We start from the raw sequence: 18,111 nt of genomic DNA on the forward strand, positions 1-18,111 counted from the left end.
TATTTTATTCTGTTTTTAGTATTTGTTGTTATAGCGGCAACAAAAATACATCATCTGTGAAAATTTCAACTGTCTAGCTATGACGGTTCGTGGGATACAGCCTGGTGACAGACGGACGGACAGACGGACGGACGGATGGATGGACGGACGGACGGACGGACGGACGGACGGACAGCGGAGTCTTAGTAATAGGGTCCCGTTTTTACCCTTTGGGTACGGCACCCTAAAAATCAGGTTTTAAAGAATGGCCCAGGGGAATGTAACCATGGCAACGAGTGACAAGAAAAAGTTGATTCACCCGGCTACTAAAGCAGGGCGTATACTGACCGCTCTTCATGGCGTTGTGCGTGCCCTTGATGCGCGGCATGTTGAGGTAGCCGGCCGTGTCGCCCTCGCACTGCCAGCCGCCCTCGACTAGGGCTCGGGCGCCGTACGCTATACTGACCGCTCTTCATGGCGTTGTGCGTGCCCTTGATGCGCGGCATGTTGAGGTAGCCGGCCGTGTCGCCCTCGCACTGCCAGCCGCCCTCGACTAGGGCTCGGGCGCCGTACGCTATACTGACCGCTCTTCATGGCGTTGTGCGTGCCCTTGATGCGCGGCATGTTGAGGTAGCCGGCCGTGTCGCCCTCGCACTGCCAGCCGCCCTCGACTAGGGCTCGGGCGCCGTACGCTATACTGACCGCTCTTCATGGCGTTGTGCGTGCCCTTGATGCGCGGCATGTTGAGGTAGCCGGCCGTGTCGCCCTCGCACTGCCAGCCGCCCTCGACTAGGGCTCGGGCGCCGTACGCTATACTGACCGCTCTTCATGGCGTTGTGCGTGCCCTTGATGCGCGGCATGTTGAGGTAGCCGGCCGTGTCGCCCTCGCACTGCCAGCCGCCCTCGACTAGGGCTCGGGCGCCGTACGCTATACTGACCGCTCTTCATGGCGTTGTGCGTGCCCTTGATGCGCGGCATGTTGAGGTAGCCGGCCGTGTCGCCCTCGCACTGCCAGCCGCCCTCGACTAGGGCTCGGGCGCCGTACGCTATACTGACCGCTCTTCATGGCGTTGTGCGTGCCCTTGATGCGCGGCATGTTGAGGTAGCCGGCCGTGTCGCCCTCGCACTGCCAGCCGCCCTCGACTAGGGCTCGGGCGCCGTACGCTATACTGACCGCTCTTCATGGCGTTGTGCGTGCCCTTGATGCGCGGCATGTTGAGGTAGCCGGCCGTGTCGCCCTCGCACTGCCAGCCGCCCTCGACTAGGGCTTGGGCGCCGTACGCTATACTGACCGCTCTTCATGGCGTTGTGCGTGCCCTTGATGCGCGGCATGTTGAGGTAGCCGGCCGTGTCGCCCTCGCACTGCCAGCCGCCCTCGACTAGGGCTCGGGCGCCGTACGCTATACTGACCGCTCTTCATGGCGTTGTGCGTGCCCTTGATGCGCGGCATGTTGAGGTAGCCGGCCGTGTCGCCCTCGCACTGCCAGCCGCCCTCGACTAGGGCTCGGGCGCCGTACGCTATACTGACCGCTCTTCATGGCGTTGTGCGTGCCCTTGATGCGCGGCATGTTGAGGTAGCCGGCCGTGTCGCCGGCCAGGCAGCCGCCCGGGAACGAGGGCGCCGGCAGGCACTGCCAGCCGCCCTCGACGAGGGCGCGGGCGCCGTACGCTATCCGAGACCCGCCTGAAATATAACATGAATTGATGTATGGGGGCGTTTTTAGGGTTCCGTAGCCAAATGGCAAAAAACGGAACCCTTATAGATTCGTCATGTCTGTCTGTCTGTCTGTCCGTCTGTCCGTCCGTATGTCACAGTCACTTTTCTCCGAAACTATAAGAACTATACTGTTGAAACTTGGTAAGTAGATGTATTCTGTGAACCGCATTAAGATTTTCACACAAAAATAGAAAAAAAACAATAAATTTTTGGGGTTCCCTATATATACTTAGAACTGAAACTCAAAATTTTTTTTTGATCAAACCCATACGTGTGGGGTATCTATGGATAGGTCTTCAAAAATGATATTGAGGTTTCTAATATAATTTTTTTCTAAACTGAATAGTTTGCGCGAGAGATACTTCCAAAGTGGTAAAATGTGTGTCCCCCCCCCCCCCTGTAACTTCTAAAATAAGAGAATGATAAAACTAAAAAAAATATATGATGTACATCACCATGCAAACTTCCACCGAAAATTGGTTTGAACGAGATCTAGTAAGTAGTTTTTTTTAATACGTCATAAATCGCCTAAATACGGAACCCTTCATGGGCGAGTCCGACTCGCACTTGGCCGCTTTTTTTTTTGTTGTCCCCTACACTTTTTTTTTTCAAATTTGGGATTTTTTATGTTATTTCTACTCAGAATCACGAGCTCTTTCTATCCTAATTGGCAAGGTGCGCAGTCGGTGGAGGGGGAAGTGGCGTTGATCGTCACAAACACAGGTAATCTTATGGAATGTCTGACATTAGTACTAGCGGCAGCCGCTTGAACTAATTTTACTCCATAAGATTTAACGTAGAAAGTCTGCCAAAATGAGGGCAGCACCAGTCGTGCACCTAGCGAATAGGAGAAAAAAAGTGTCCCAAAATTTCCATACATTTTTCGATCTTTCCACTTCGCGACCGCCATACAAAGTCTATGAAAAATGGTGACGTAATGGAAATAAAAACCTTAGGACACTTTTTTCTCCTATTAGGATAGAAAGAGCTCGTGATTCTGAGTAGAAATAAGATAAAAAATCCCAAATTTGAAAAAAAAGTGTAGAGGACAACAAAAAAAAAAACGCCCATGGGCTGCTAGTGTCACATACACCAATTATATTCCGTGGTTGCTTGACATACCGATAACTCACAATATTGCCGAAAATAGACACTTTATTGTTACTAGAATACTAACTATAAAAGCTCGACATTATGAATGATAGTGAAAATAAGGACGCGCGTGATAGGCTCTAATGAAATAACATGGTTTTTAACAATTAAAAAGAACGGTATTTTTCAAATCGTATGTTATATTATCGTACCTATCTATACCTAATCAGTTCCAAACAACAAATCCAAGTCAACACAACCGAATACGATCTTATTCGGTTTACTCATTGATCAAGCTAAGGTCGTTAGCCTTAGTGCAGTCCTTGAAAAGTATCGCCACCAGTCTAGCATGAGTTGCTTTCTCGCGCGCGAGTCCATACCTGAAGTCGCGCAAGATGTATGGAGTCGCGCGCGAAAACGCAACTCATGCTAGACCGCCAGAAGAAATTCACCGTCCGCCATGTGGACTTGGCGAATGTTGGTCTAACTTACAAGACAATAGCACCAGAAATGGACATAGACCCAAGGTTGAAAACAAGTCCTATGACAGGGTTTATATTAAGGATTATACAATTATTTCTACAAGCTTAAAGTGCCGAATACCGGTACGTCCCAATACTGGTGGTGGTCCTACAGTAGACTAGGAATCCTCTAGACGGAGTTTAGAGCAATTATTTCATGAAACCGATGCTGCCAAAAATACGGGGGTGCGGGGGATGAGGTGAGCGAATCCCGTGCCGTGATTGGTCCGTTCAAAGACACGGACCAATCACGGCACGGGATTGACTCGAAGATGGAGTAAAACTACCGTATAAGTGGCAGAGGGGGTAGCGTTACTATGCTCAGTCTAGAGGATGTCTTGTCTGTGTCCTACAGTTTTATTAGTGTATTACCTTCTAACAGTGGCTTTACATATGGATGCAACTTGAATCGCTGGAACTCCTTAAACGGACTGAGGTATGGATTAGCGTAGTCCAGTCCTATGACGAAACCCATCGCCACTAGGGGTGCCTCGCCCTCGGGCACTTGCAAGTGGTATATGAAGGAACCGCCATATGTATTCTTGTCCAATGGCCAGCCGATCGTGTGCTCTACTAGGCCGGGTTTGTGGTTCTGGGGACGATAAAAAGTTTCGTGTAATATTTTATACATGTAATATAGTCTGTCAAGCCGGATATGTCAGTAGCAATGTAAAGCAAACTAAAGTATGGTATCCCTAGGAAACGAACAAAAAGCAGCAATGTACATCGAACATCGATGAAATGTAAACAAAACAGTTCCACAGATAAGATATAAATGACACGCGATTTTCGAATAATTCAAACGTAGTGTTGCTAACCCGCGATTTTTCAAATCTGCCGCCTTTTTCTACTGACAAGATTTGCTTGAACGAGTATATTTAAAACTGTCGCGTTTTTAACACATATTAACTCGCATTTATTATTTACCTTTATTTACCGACGTTTCGACACAGGTTTCACTGGTCGTGGTCGCTGCTAATTGATGTCCCAACAAAATGTCAAAACAGTTGCTCAAATCTCTGTTTTGACATTTTGTTGGGACATCAGTTAGCCGCGACCATGACCAGTGAAACCTGTGTCGAAACGTCGGTAAATAAAGGTAATTGAATAAATTTCACGTTAGACCCGTCTATAAATGCGAGTTAATATTTTATACATACTAGCTTTTGCCCGCGACTTCGTCTGCGTGGAATTAGTGACAGCAGCTAAAAGTATGGCGCCTGGATAATGCTTTTATGAGGTATTTGAGAGCGTAAAGGAAACACAGCAGTACAGTCGACGGTCCGTTTATTACTGATCATACAAGAGGTGCGCGGGGAGCGGCACCGCGCCCGCGCCGGTTTGCATGCATATACTACATTTCTCCCACACTAATCTTGAAACCTATTAACAAAGAAATAATTAATATTAAAAATAACAAGTAAGCATTTACTTATTCCTAAACCTTATAGTTAACGTCTTTCCTTGGACGCAACATACGTCTTGAGCATTCTGCGAGAGCGGTCGACTCAGCGGTCTCTTGCACAGGTGCGTCGACCGCGCTCGGCAGCCGCACCGGCGTCCCCGGCGCTGAGCCGCTTGGGGAGGCCGGCGGGGAGCCGCCCTCACCGACGCAATCTGCCCACATTTCCTCCTCCGCGCGTGTCTCCCGCGTCACCTCGGAGGCTGACTCACCAGACCCCGCATTATCCCTATTAATAAGAGACCCTTCTTCGGGTGTACTTGAACAGTTAATTGAGGGTTCAGACACTAGCGAGCTGGGAAGTGAAGGCGATTGGGTAGGTGTAGCCAGGTCCTCTAAATCGCTTATAGTAGCAAAACTATCATTAGGGCCTTTATACGTTAACAATTGGTCCATATGGCGTACACAATAAGAATTATATTTATACATAAATATTTTAAACATTTTATTGCCGACCCTTTCCTTTAGGACACCTAACTGCCAACTTTCTTTTCGAGCACTGTACCACCGAACCCAAACTTTGTCCCCGAGGTCAAAACAACGACGATGTTCCGGTGCAAGAACTCGCTCATGCGCTTTATTATTATTAGCAGGAGGTAAAATTAAATCAAGACGCGACCTTAAATTTCTTCCAAACATTAATTTGGCGGGGGTGGTTCCTGTAGTACAGTGCACGGTATTTCTGTAAGTAAACAAATACTCATACAAGGCGTCATTATTTTTTTGTTGAGACATATTATCATTCAAAATACATTTAATCATACGTTTGCAGTTTTTTACCGTATTTTCGGCCTGGCCATTACTATTTGGGTGGTATACAGGAGAGTTCATGTACTTAATTCCATTGTTAGAACAAAAAAGTCTAAACTCGGCGCAATTTATTTTGACGTCATTGTCCGAAACTAACACGTTCGGTATACCGAAATACGAAAATAAATTTGTTAACTTAGAAATAAGTGCTTGCGTTGTGGTACCGTTATTCATATGCAAACAGTCTAGCCACTTGCTAAACGCATCGACAACGACCGATATACCCGTTGCCCCACCGTCATGTAATCAAAATGAACGCGGTTCCAAACTCCAGGCGGCCGCGGCCAGCTCGCTGGCGCCTCGCGCGGCGGCTTGGCACGTAATGAAATGCAGGTGGCGCACGCGCCGGTGCAGCGTTCGATGTCCGTGTCAATCCCTGGCCACCACATTCGACTTCGAGCATTACACTTCATCTTAACGATACCTAGATGCGTACTATGGAGTTCTTTCAACATGCGCTCCCTAAGGCCCACTTGCACCATCCCACTAACGCGGGCTTAAGCGGTTAAACCGTTAACCCTGTGTCAAATTGTACTGGTAACCATGGCAACGCCAGGTTTAACCGGTTAAGCCTGGGTTAGTGAATGGTGCAAGTGGCCCTAAGTATCATTGGAATGACGACCCTATGTCCCCGTAACAAGATCCCACCTTCTAATTGTAGGTCCGATTTGCATTGGAAATAAGGTCTAATTTGATCGCAGGCTATTTTACGCGGCCAACCATTTTGCATGTACTTTATAACCGTCTTTAATACGGTATCTTTTCCTGTGGCTTGGATTATTTCATCGCACGTTACCGCCGGTGATATTGCATTCATAAAATGCAAGGAGTTAAAAGTATCAAACTGGTTATCGCTATCACAATAAGTCTCTGATAAGGGAGCGCGGGAAAAATAATCTGCAACCAAATTATTTTCACTTGAGATGTACTGAACGACGTAATTGTACGCAGACAAAATAATGGCATATCTTTGTAATCTTAAGGCGGTTGTAATAGAAATACAACCTAAAAAACCTAAACCTACCAGCCTATCTAGTTCAGCTTCTACTTTCCCTTTAAGGGCAAAGGGTATAGGTCGTGGTTTAAAAAATTTAGGGCTAGCTTTATTATTTAATGTTAAAGTGACTTTAAATTTATTAAATGCACCTAGCTCGTCACGCCACAGGTTATGGTATTGTTCTAACAAAAGATCAACATCCTTATCTTCACTTATTTTATTTATCCTCGCAGTGAAATATATGTCAAAGGCGGCCATAAAATCGCGGCCCAATAAACCGGGACCTCCATCTTTTACAACAAAAATGCTGATGCACTTGGTGCTATTGTTAAAAGTAGCATCAATATCAAAAACTCCTAAGGGTGCGATTTTATGGCCGTTATAAAAGCACATACGGACATTACAAGGCAATAATTTGTATTTATGAAACTTATCATAATACAATGTGTCTGATATGACGCAGGTACCCGAACCGGAATCAAGTTCCATAGTGACAAGACTATCCCCCAACTTAACTTCAATTTCAATAGGTTTTATTGAAACGTACCTCAATCTATAGTTTTGGCACTCCACGCAGCACGATGCCTCATCCGAAGTATCACTATTTTGCTGCACTATATTATTAATTCGTGACAACTTGCCCTTACACACTTTTTTCAAATGGCCCACTAAACCGCACTTTTGACACTTGTAACCCTTATATTTACACTGCTCCGCATCATGATTTTTCATGCCGCACACGGTGCACTTGCGAACCTCTCGTCCGCGGTCGGTGGCGGGTTTCGTCCCGCTCACCCGGTACACCGGTTCCTCCTTCACGAGCGCCGCCGCCGTTGACTCCGTGGCCGTCGCCCGGGCATGGCGCGCACTCGCCGCCTGCTGTGCTACCTCCAAAGCCTTCGCAAACGAAAGCGAAGTAGCGTCCTGCTCGAATAAGCGATCACGTTCGCGGCCTACGTTCATGCCTAGCACAAAACGATCCACTAAAAGCTTGTCCAATGCACTGCCGAACTCGCAGTGCACGGCGAGTCCGCGAACTCGCGCCGCCCATCCCTCGACACTTTCTCCCGTTGTCCTTCTCGCCTCGAAAAACTTCTCCCTGTCGGCGAAGGTACATCTTTTCGGCGAGAAATGCTTGTTCAGCACTGCGACTAAAGCGTCATACGCAACCTCCTCTACTTTCTTAGGATGCACGAGATCTGTAGCCAGACGGTAGGTCTCATCCGACAGATGAGTGAGTAACAACGGTGCCTTCTTGGCATCCTCAACTGAATTTAAAAGAATATACTGCTGCAACCTTCCATGAAATATCTTCCACTCTTGAGAATTATGGTCAAAAACTGTAAGACTTCCAATACAAGTAGTCGTCATAATTAACGGTTGTTTTTTTTTCCACGCGCGGGTAGATTCGTCGCCAGTGAGGTATTTGAGAGCGTAAAGGAAACACAGCAGTACAGTCGACGGTCCGTTTATTACTGATCATACAAGGGGTGCGCGGGGAGCGGCACCGCGCCCGCGCCGGTTTGCATGCATATACTACATTTTAGCAATAATTCATTTTGCGCATTGCTTACTTCAAATACTTCAGACGACCGGTCTGGCCTAGTGGGTAGTGACCCTGCCTGTGAAGCCGCGGTCCTGGGTTCCAATCCCAGTAAGGGCATTTATTTGTGTGTCGAGCACAGATATTTGTTCCTGAGTCATGGTTGTTTTCTATATATTTAAGTATTTGTATATTATATATATCGTTGTCTGAGTACCCACAACACAAGCTTTCTTGAGCTTACCGTGGGGCTTAGTCAATTTGTGTAATAATGTCCTATAATATTTATTTATTTATTAAATATTGGGCAAGTCTTTAACTCTTTCAATTCCGCCCCACTTTACACTCTCTTCAGGAATGATTTCCGACATAAAATCTATCCTATGTCCTTCCCCGGGACTCAAACTATCTCTATGCCAAATTTCGACTAAATCGGTTCAGCGGTTTAAGCGTGAAGAGGTAACAGACAGACGGACAACCACACTTTCGCATTTATAATACCCTATTGTTAGCATAATTTTAAGAAATTTTAATGTTTGACATACTTAATTCCAACTAAAGGTTCCAATTATGATTATAAATATAAAATATAGTGATATAAATTGTAAATACCTCAGGTTTGACTTCCCACAGCTCTTTCAGACCGATACCATACGACTGTGGTTCACTCTTCTCTCGTAAATTGTACTTTTTGGACACCATCTTCGTTAAATGTCCGTGACAACCTAGAAAAAATAAGATGTTTTAGTTCAAAATTTAAAGATTTTAGTTACATTGCGGGTTATTGAGGTTACATTTACAACCAATTCGATCGACCACAAATACCGCAATGTAAATCTACTAAATCTACTCGCACCGTCTAAACTAGTGGCTCTGTGAGCTGTAGACCTCGCGAGCATAGCTTATTGGGACCGTGCACGATGACAGCGCCACACAGCGGTTTGATCAATCAACAATGCAAAGATTTTAATTTATAAAAAAAAATACGAAGTTTAAGTGAAAAAAAAAATACAAAAAGTTATGTCTTACTGGGGATCGAACCCAGACTTTCCGTGTGCAAACAAAAAAAGCGATTGTTTACAAAACGCGCCATGATAGTTCTTAGCTAAGCTGACGAAATTCGGCTACTCATTCTCGAGCACAAACTAAATATCTAAATACCGCCTAAATTAGCAATACAATTTTTCTGCATTTTTGCCATTTACTATGTAAATATGTCTCAAAAAGAAAATACTCTTATGATATCGATACGACTATTTGTTTAAGCGCGAGGTATCACAACTCCTCCATTTTTGAAAATTTCCAAAAACGGGATCAACAAAAAAAAATTATTTACTCATTGAATCTGGTCACAAAATTTCACAAGAATCGGTTGAGAATTGTGACCTGTAGAGGAGAACATCCGGACATACAAAAGCAAAATGCCCGAGTCAAAACGTAGACCTTCGCTACGCTTCGGTCAATAAGTGTAAGGCCTGAGTGGACGCCCAACTCGAGCGTCCACTCAGGCCTTACACTAAAACCATAGAGAAATATAGTAAGACAAGAGTGCTCACTCCATACATCAGTTAGACTATTAATTTCAGTGTCTACATCTAGCATCAAGTATAGCGGAACTATCAGTACTGCTACTTGACAATAGATGTAGCACCGACCGGAAAGTCTTATCTCAACAGCATAAGACTTTCCGGTCGGTGCTACATCTATTGTCAAGTAGCAGTACTGATAGTTCCGCTACTCGATGCTAGATGCTAATAGTCTTTTTGGTACTAATACTGATGTATGGAATGAGCAATCTATGTATTTCTTTCTATATGCTAAAACGTACCTTCAGTAAAGATGGTGACCTTGGAATGGAATTCCATGCCTCGTTCGAACATGTCCTTGGGGCTGCCGTCCTTGGCTATGCCTACGTCGCCCGTCGCCACGCCCTTCAGGGACCCGTCGTCGCGGTAGAGCAGCTCGGCGCCTGCGCAGCCCGGCCATACCTACACGAAACAAGTACTGATGTTATATGGTTTTTTAGGGTTCCGTACCCAAAGGGTAAAAACGGGACCCTATTGCTAAGACTCCGCTGTCCGTCCGTCCGTCCGTCCGTCTGTCACCAGGCTGTATCTCACTAACCGTGATAGGTAGACAGTTGAAATTTTCACAGATGATGTATATCTGTTGCCGCTATAACAACAAATACTAAAAACAGAATAAAATAAAGATTTAAGTGGGGCTCCCATACAACAAACGTGATTTTTGACCGAAGTTAAGCAACGTCGGGCGGAGTCATGTACTTGGATGGGTGACCGTGTTTTTGCTTGTTTTTTTTTCCTTGTTTTGCTCTATTTTTTGTTGATGGTGCGGAACCCTCCGTACGCGAGTCCGACTCGCACTTGGCCGGTTTTTTTTATAATATGAACTGTTGACATTTATTTAACCAGAAACGTAACTTTTCAATTCACACAACTCATCAAATTCATAACCCGTACTTACAATCAGGATACGCCTCGCCTGGTGCTATACAATACGCTTGTGGTGTGCACTGTACGTTCACATAATCTGTCTATATATTCCGTAGGTTAAGGATCATATTTCGGAATTAAATCATACTTTCAACCAATAAGTTGTATGAATTGACGCCACACCTTACATGGCGATCCTGCCAGTGCGGCCTTACCTCGGCACCGGCCGCTTCAGCCTGTTCCGACATCCATCTGACCAGGTGTCCCAACCGGACCACGTAGTTGCCGTGGTTGTAAATGGGCATGCCTGAAAAAACGTAATTAAAATTAACGTCAAACATTAATGAAACTAAATATTATGCCTACTTATTTTAATAGTCAAATATAATATTGAATACTTTGGCATATAAAATTGAAGTAATTTAAGATTTTTTTTTGTTTTAAAAGGGAGTAATCTCTCAATTTGCTTATTTTACTTTTGTTACATTGGAACTTCTTCCAAAATTGTACCCGTTGGGCATTGAATCATGCCACTAGTTTCGAACTGACGACGGACAAGGAAAAAAGGTGAGACAGGAGAGAAAAAAAGTGTGTACATATTTAAGCTTACTAGTACTATAATTGACCGGAATATAAACAAAATCCAAGACCTCACTTTTTTTCCTTGTCCGCTTGACGTGAAATGCCCCTATAGGTATAATACAACTAGAACATAAAAATTCGCTTAGTAAATAAAACGAAGACATTTCGCCTCAATAGAAGCTTTCTGTCTACTTTCTTTTATATTCTAACCTGGTAAAACAGGGATAGGGATCCTCCCGCTCTTAGTCAAGTATCCGAACTTGTCAGCATTGACCACCGTGTCCATGGGGGCCCCCTTCTCTTTCCAGTCGGGGATGAGCTCGTTCAACGCGATGGGGTCCACGCAGGCCCCTGAGAGTATGTGGCCTCCGACCTCGGCGGCTTTCTCTAGTAGAGTTACTCGGACTTCCTGTGAAAATAGTTATTTGTACAACAAGAGATCAAAGTTTGATATTTCTTCGAGTGCTTATTTTGAGTCCCGTGCAAGCGAAAGATTCTATAATAGATTCACGAGCGTAGCGAGTGAATCTAATTTAGAATCTTGAGCGTAGTAAGGGAGCGTAGTAAGTAAACTTAAAAACAGTGAGCAAAATCGCATTTTGCTCATTTTGTCTCACTCAGTGAGCAAAATGCGATTTTGCTCACTGTTTTTAAGTAGCAAAGTACCCTTGTTCGAGCTGCTGAGGTGAAAAGGTCATTTATTTATTTCCAAGAGTCTTTAAATCATAAACTAGGAATCCTCTAGACGGAGTTTAAAGCAATTATTTCATGAAGCCGTTGCTGCCAAAATTACTGGGGTGCGGGGGACGAGGTGAGCGAGTCCCGTGCCGTGATTGGTCCGTTCAAAGACACGGACGTCACACAAAGACACTTTGACTCGAAAATGGAGTAAAACTACCGTATATTTGTGGCAGAGGGGGTAGCGCTACTATGCTCAGTCTGGAGGATGTATTGTCTGTGCTTTAAATCTACCTAATTTAAGTTAAAATAAAGGCATAAAGTTACAGAACCGTAAATTTTTCGTTATACTAAATTCAATGCACTAATTTTTACTAGTTTAAATAAATTACCTGTTTCAAAAATAGAATAACTGAATCAAAGCAGGGACCGGAACCGGTTACCTTAACCGGGGTTTTTCATAGGGTTATTTTAGAAGTGGTTATAAAAACCCCTACCATAACGGTAACCGTCTGATAAGGTAACACTTTGATTCGGTAACCGTATCAGATCGAGTTAACCCCTGTTACCGGTAACCGAAATAAAAACCCAGTCGACTCTGTTACCTCATAATAAGGTTTTGAACCAGTTCAAACGATTGTAATCTTTACGCAGACTTAAATACAACTTATTATTGAATAACCGTGGTTGGCATGGGCGGTCTATGAAGCCTCCAGCACAAACAAGTTATTTTGCCGGTAACTTCGCTTATTGTCAATTCAAACAATATTGCACTTTGAGTCCTTAAGCTAAAATTGAAAACCTAAGTGAGCGATTACAGTATTATTTTGGAGCGACAGCCGCTGCGTGGTTATTCCTTTGTTTATCTTTATACCTGTGTGTTCCTATTGTTTTTGTTCATTTCGGAGCAATTCTAGTTTAGAAATGTTTAGAAAAGGGGTTGCAAGTAAACAACATCCTATCCTAGTAATATCTGCTATTATTTAGTTATATTTTATGCTACTTAGATTATTATTTTTATTTTCGGGTTCACACTTGGTATGTACCTACAGATTAAAGACTGATTTAAAGAAAAATTTTTACCTAACTAGTAATTTTACTGGTACATAGTTAGGTATAATTTATCTTTAGATTCCAGAGATTAGAGATAGAGTGATTAAAAAAAATCACTTTGTGATAAAGATACATGCGCTAGTGGATTGTGGTAGATATTTTACCATTGTTAACAAATGACATATGTACTAGTTATTATGAGCTTATTTTATAATAAGCAATTAAAGTTTATTCTTTATCCGGTAGACTAAAATGACATTTCACAGTATGAAATGAAATGACACATGATGTTCATTCATACTATGAAATGTCATTTTAGTCTACCGAATAAAAAAATAGACTTTAGTTTAAAATGTTTTCATATGCGGTGAGTTGTATGAGCTAAAAGTCGTAATTTACCTTGTACCGCTTAATGCAGCGATTAGAAAATATATATCTATAGCAGTGATAAATAAACTTATTTTAATACTTCAAATCTTTCATTAATACCAGAATTCATTATATTTATTGGGTATCTATAACATTGATAGGTGAAATAGTTTTGATTAAATTAAATAGATACATACATACTTAGTAAGCAGTGTTGGTCATTCAAGAATAAAATCATTATTTAAATAAGAATTCCTAAGAATATTCCCGTCAAAATTATTTAAATAATTTTGATCGGAAATAATTCGTATGTGAAAAAATTGAATAAGAATAATTCTTAATCAAATAAATGTAATCCCATCAAAAACATTACTTGTAAAAAGGTGCAAGTCTCGCAACGCTTTTACTACAAAAAAGTTTTGAGATGTAATGTGAAACCAAGTCGGTTATTTTAATCAGTGCCAGGGGGTGTTAAAACCGTATCAATAAGATATCTTTAATTTGTAATACGTATAATGACTTGGCCATCGCACGGCTGCATAATGGCAAAAGGATCATCGTCACCTATTAAAAATAATTCTAATTGAACATAACGCTAGCGCTGATTGCAGTTTGAGCATTACACATATTTACGAGTACGGTACGAGTAAAGCATTATGTGCGATTGCCAAGTCATTATATGTATTACAAATTAAAGATATCTTATTGATACGGTTTTAATACCCCCTGGCACTGATTGAAATAACCAACTTGGTTTCACATTACATCTCAAAACTTTTTTGTAGTAAAAGCGTTGCGAGACTTGCACCTTTTTACATGTAATGTTTTTTAAGGGATCTCATCTCTTTTTGTAGGCAGTCCTTCTTTTCGGGTACTCATACCCATACTATGTATACACATATCATAACTAAATATATCTTCATTTATGAACTGCAACAGTAACTTTGTAATATCATTTATTTATATGGGATTACAAACTTACTTATGCAGTTCTTAGATCTTTAAAACGTGAGTGATATTGCAATATTTTTAGGTGTACCCTTTATGTGGCCATTAAACCCTAACTCTGTACCAAATTTCAGCTCTCTGAGTTTATGGGAAGTACTAGTTCTATTCTGATGATCATGAGTGAATGAGTGTCATAAATGCGAAACTTTGCTTTCGCTTAACTTCGGAACTAAATGACCTACAGACTTGAAATTGGATTTTAAGTATGTGATTATAGCTTACTGGATGACGAAAATTTCTGCGTTCTGGTCTTATCCAGAGGTTCTCAAATAGGGTCCTGAAAATGCGGCGAAATGGTTCCAGTAAAGGATGGTACGGCAGTGTTTGCTTCGCGCTCGACTTGGCGGGGGCACTGCCGTGCCCCCAGATCATGATTTTATATTCTAAATAATATTCCTGGATTAAACATGCAGTCTGGGTGCCGTATAGGCGTTACGTATAGATAGAAGTAAATTAGACAAGAAACTACTATGTTTCTTGTCTAATTTATACCTGATTTTATGCAATAAAATCTTACAAATTTAATTTACTGCCGCATAGTCTTGGTATTGGACGATACCCGTATTTCTTTTAACCTGTCGTTTCCCACGATATGACGATATTCTTCTGATATTTAAAATTTGCATTTATTATTTAGACGGAAATTATCAGATATTAATATCGTTTGACACAACGCTTGCCGCACGTGTTTAGCAAATGCTGACAAAGAATTCACCACGCCACGACTTAATCCTATTAATGAGTAATGCCAATGAGTAATAAATGACGGTCTCAAGTGGAAACACGCCTGCAACTTTCTGCAAATCTAGTGATAAGCGTAGGACTCTTTTCTTACCTGCAGTAATTTACTATCTCATTCACTTTCCGTAGGTGTGAAAGAGATAGCATACGTATGACCTCAAGGCTGATAGGAATAATAAACAAAATACATACTTAATACGCAAAGAAATATACATTGAACCATCATAATTATAATTTCGCAGTTTACTTTATATGTAGCTTCATTATAAAATTATCATCACCGTTTCGAAGGCTTCAAAAAATGTACCTATCTATCACAATAAAATCTTTTACGCAAAAAAAAATTCAAATCAATCCGACCATTGAAAAGAGGGGTGAAATTCATTGAAGTGGATTATGTATTATGTAATTATGTATTGTATATTTAAACACGTCTCATCGTTGTTTCTTATTTATTAATAAAGAATACATGTTTTTGGTGCAAATCTAAATAGAAAAGTCACACTCTTTTAATATGTCAATGTTTTAAATATAGAAAATCAATATAACTAAACGGAGAAGGTTTTAATACCGAACATTCATTTTACTATCTATATACATTGTACTACAAAAGTTAACTTAATTCAGAATAACATTCTTATTGAATAAAACGTTATTTAGAATAATCCTACACCTGGAATAAATATTCCGTTTTTTATTTTTCATTTAATAAAATAAAAGTGACATGATTTATTAACTTTTATTTTATTCTAAAATAACGAGTGTAAGAATTATTCTTATTCAAATCGATTGGAATAAGAATAAAATGTATGTTCTTATTCTTCTTCTTATTCAAGTTATTTTTAGTCCAACTTTGAGACTTGAGACTTAGTATGCTTTTTACATTCCAACAAAACTTTCTTCTCCAATTCACGGGATTTTTTTAAACCCGAAAGAGTAAAAGGGAATTAAGTAGTAATGTATGTAGTATAAAAGTGCAAGCTATATAAATATAAGCCAGAAACCCAGAATGCCTACATTAAAACTTGGGAACATTTAACTATATAAAGGAAAATACGTCAGGTCTTCTAAATGTTTAATAGAGTAAAAAAAATGTTTAACAATAAAATTAAATAAATAAATGCTTATGACAAAAATTAATGAACAATGGTTAGGTTACGTTTAATAAATAAAATAAATAAAATAAATAAAATAAATAAAATAAATAAAATAAATAAATAAAATAAATAAAATAAATAAAATAAATAAAATAAATAAAATAAATAAAATAAATAAAATAAATAAAATAAATAAAATAAATAAAATAAATAAAATAAATAAAATAAATAAAATAAATAAAATAAATAAAATAAATAAAATAAATAAAATAAATAAAATAAATAAAATAAATAAAATAAATAAAATAAATAAAATAAATAAAATAAATAAAATAAATAAAATAAATAAAATAAATAAAATAAATAAAATAAATAAAATAAATAAAATAAATAAAATAAATAAAATAAATAAAATAAATAAAATAAATAAAATAAATAAAATAAATAAAATAAATAAAATAAATAAAATAAATAAAATAAATAAAATAAATAAAATAAATAAAATAAATAAAATAAATAAAATAAATAAAATAAATAAAATAAATAAAATAAATAAAATAAATAAAATAAATAAAATAAATAAAATAAATAAAATAAATAAAATAAATAAAATAAATAAAATAAATAAAATAAATAAAATAAATAAAATAAATAAAATAAATAAAATAAATAAAATAAATAAAATAAATAAAATAAATAAAATAAATAAAATAAATAAAATAAATACAATAAATACAATAAATACAATAAATAAAATTAACAAAATTAATAACAAATAAAATAAATGAAATAAGTAAAATAAACTAAATAAAAAAAATTACAAAATAAACAAAATAAGTAAAATAAACAAAAACATTAAAATAAGCAAAATTAAGAAAATTGACAAAAATAACAAAATAAACTATTATAAAATAGTTAATTTATTATTAACAATTTTTCTTAGTATTTGACTGACGGCACATCACTAAATACGAATGTAGCAAACCAATAAGCAACCGATAATAAAGGTTACCATAACTGAATAAAAACCGGTTAAAAACCCCTAACAAAAACCCTAACGCGATGGCGTTTTGAGATTAACTCGGTTAACGGTTAAGGTTACCGTTTCAATAAGCTTACCGTTACAATCAGGTAACAGTATGATAGGGTTACCGAATGATAAGGTAACCGAATTGATTGGGTTACCGAATGGATAGGATTAAGCGTAAAGAGGGGTTTTCCGGTCCTTGAATCAAAGGTTATTGTACTTATTGTAATGATTTTTTTGTTGTGTAAACTGTTTTTGTATAATTTAAGTTTCTTTTCTAGTCAATGATTTTATAATTGCTTTATATTTATTGTCTCGCGCAAGGACAAAAATAACGTTAATCTACTTATTTTTTTTTTTACAAGCAGAAACGTCTGCGACCGATGCTATTAATCTACTTATTAGAAGCACTCAGTTAGTCCTTGATATAAAATCATTGCATCAGGTTGGTTTCTGTTATTATGTACGTATAGACAATGAGGGTAGGTTTTGACATTTGTGTACAAAGTGAGGTAGTTGGGAAAAGGCAGTCTCAACCTTGGACCCTAAACTGGGAGTTATTTCAGTTTGTCCTCTTCTAATCCGACTTTTTCAATTGAAAACTGGCATATATAATAGGCCTTTACCATCTGTGTCAGATGTTTAAGCAGCATCCCGGTTACGACACTTGTGTTCGTGGCTGTAAAGCCCTATACGAGAGAGGATCCCTCGGCCACACGCAGCAGGTGTATGCTCCCCCAGGTGGGCGGGGGTTGGAGGCCCCCTTGAAAACTGGCATATATATTACATATATAATATGAACTTACAGCTCCCTTCTCCTCTGCAATCTGCCGAGCCCTGATGGCCGCAGCCATGCCCGCCGGACCACCACCGATGATCAGGATGTCTGTCTCCTCTGCCATACGCTCCATATTTATATCTGAAAAACGATATTTTTATATTAAAATCTGCCAAAAACTATTTGAAAATGTATGTTTTAAAT

General features: G+C 39.6%; 2 protein-coding genes across 2 annotated transcripts in view; both read right to left on the minus strand.

The window, feature by feature from the left end:
- The window catches only part of LOC134654597 (electron transfer flavoprotein-ubiquinone oxidoreductase, mitochondrial), a 29,688-nt gene that overhangs the window by 8,063 nt on the left and 3,514 nt on the right, over positions 1-18,111 (minus strand). Inside the window, exons 3-9 of the mRNA XM_063510066.1 lie at positions 17,936-18,048; positions 11,367-11,565; positions 10,790-10,881; positions 9,950-10,109; positions 8,734-8,846; positions 3,682-3,901; positions 1,508-1,663 (exon numbers count right to left, since the gene is read on the minus strand). Coding sequence (XP_063366136.1) covers positions 1,508-1,663; positions 3,682-3,901; positions 8,734-8,846; positions 9,950-10,109; positions 10,790-10,881; positions 11,367-11,565; positions 17,936-18,048 — 1,053 coding nt within the window. The remainder of the gene's footprint in view (positions 1-1,507; positions 1,664-3,681; positions 3,902-8,733; positions 8,847-9,949; positions 10,110-10,789; positions 10,882-11,366; positions 11,566-17,935; positions 18,049-18,111) is intronic.
- On the minus strand, positions 4,582-8,112 carry LOC134654528 (uncharacterized). The gene is made up of 2 exons (XM_063509975.1): positions 7,126-8,112; positions 4,582-4,692 (listed from the first exon to the last, which is right to left on the minus strand). The coding sequence occupies exons 1-2, from the start codon at positions 7,947-7,949 to the stop codon at positions 4,680-4,682; spliced, it is 837 nt and encodes a 278-aa protein (XP_063366045.1). The 5' UTR covers positions 7,950-8,112; the 3' UTR covers positions 4,582-4,679.

Source organism: Cydia amplana, chromosome 15 (genome assembly GCF_948474715.1).
Source record: "Cydia amplana chromosome 15, ilCydAmpl1.1, whole genome shotgun sequence".
Taxonomy (NCBI): Eukaryota; Metazoa; Arthropoda; class Insecta; order Lepidoptera; family Tortricidae; genus Cydia; species Cydia amplana.

Bases quoted from the DNA above. Each gene is read 5' to 3' on its own strand.
- LOC134654528 (XM_063509975.1), bottom strand. From the start codon at position 7,949: ATGACGACTACTTGTATTGGAAGTCTTACAGTTTTTGACCATAATTCT.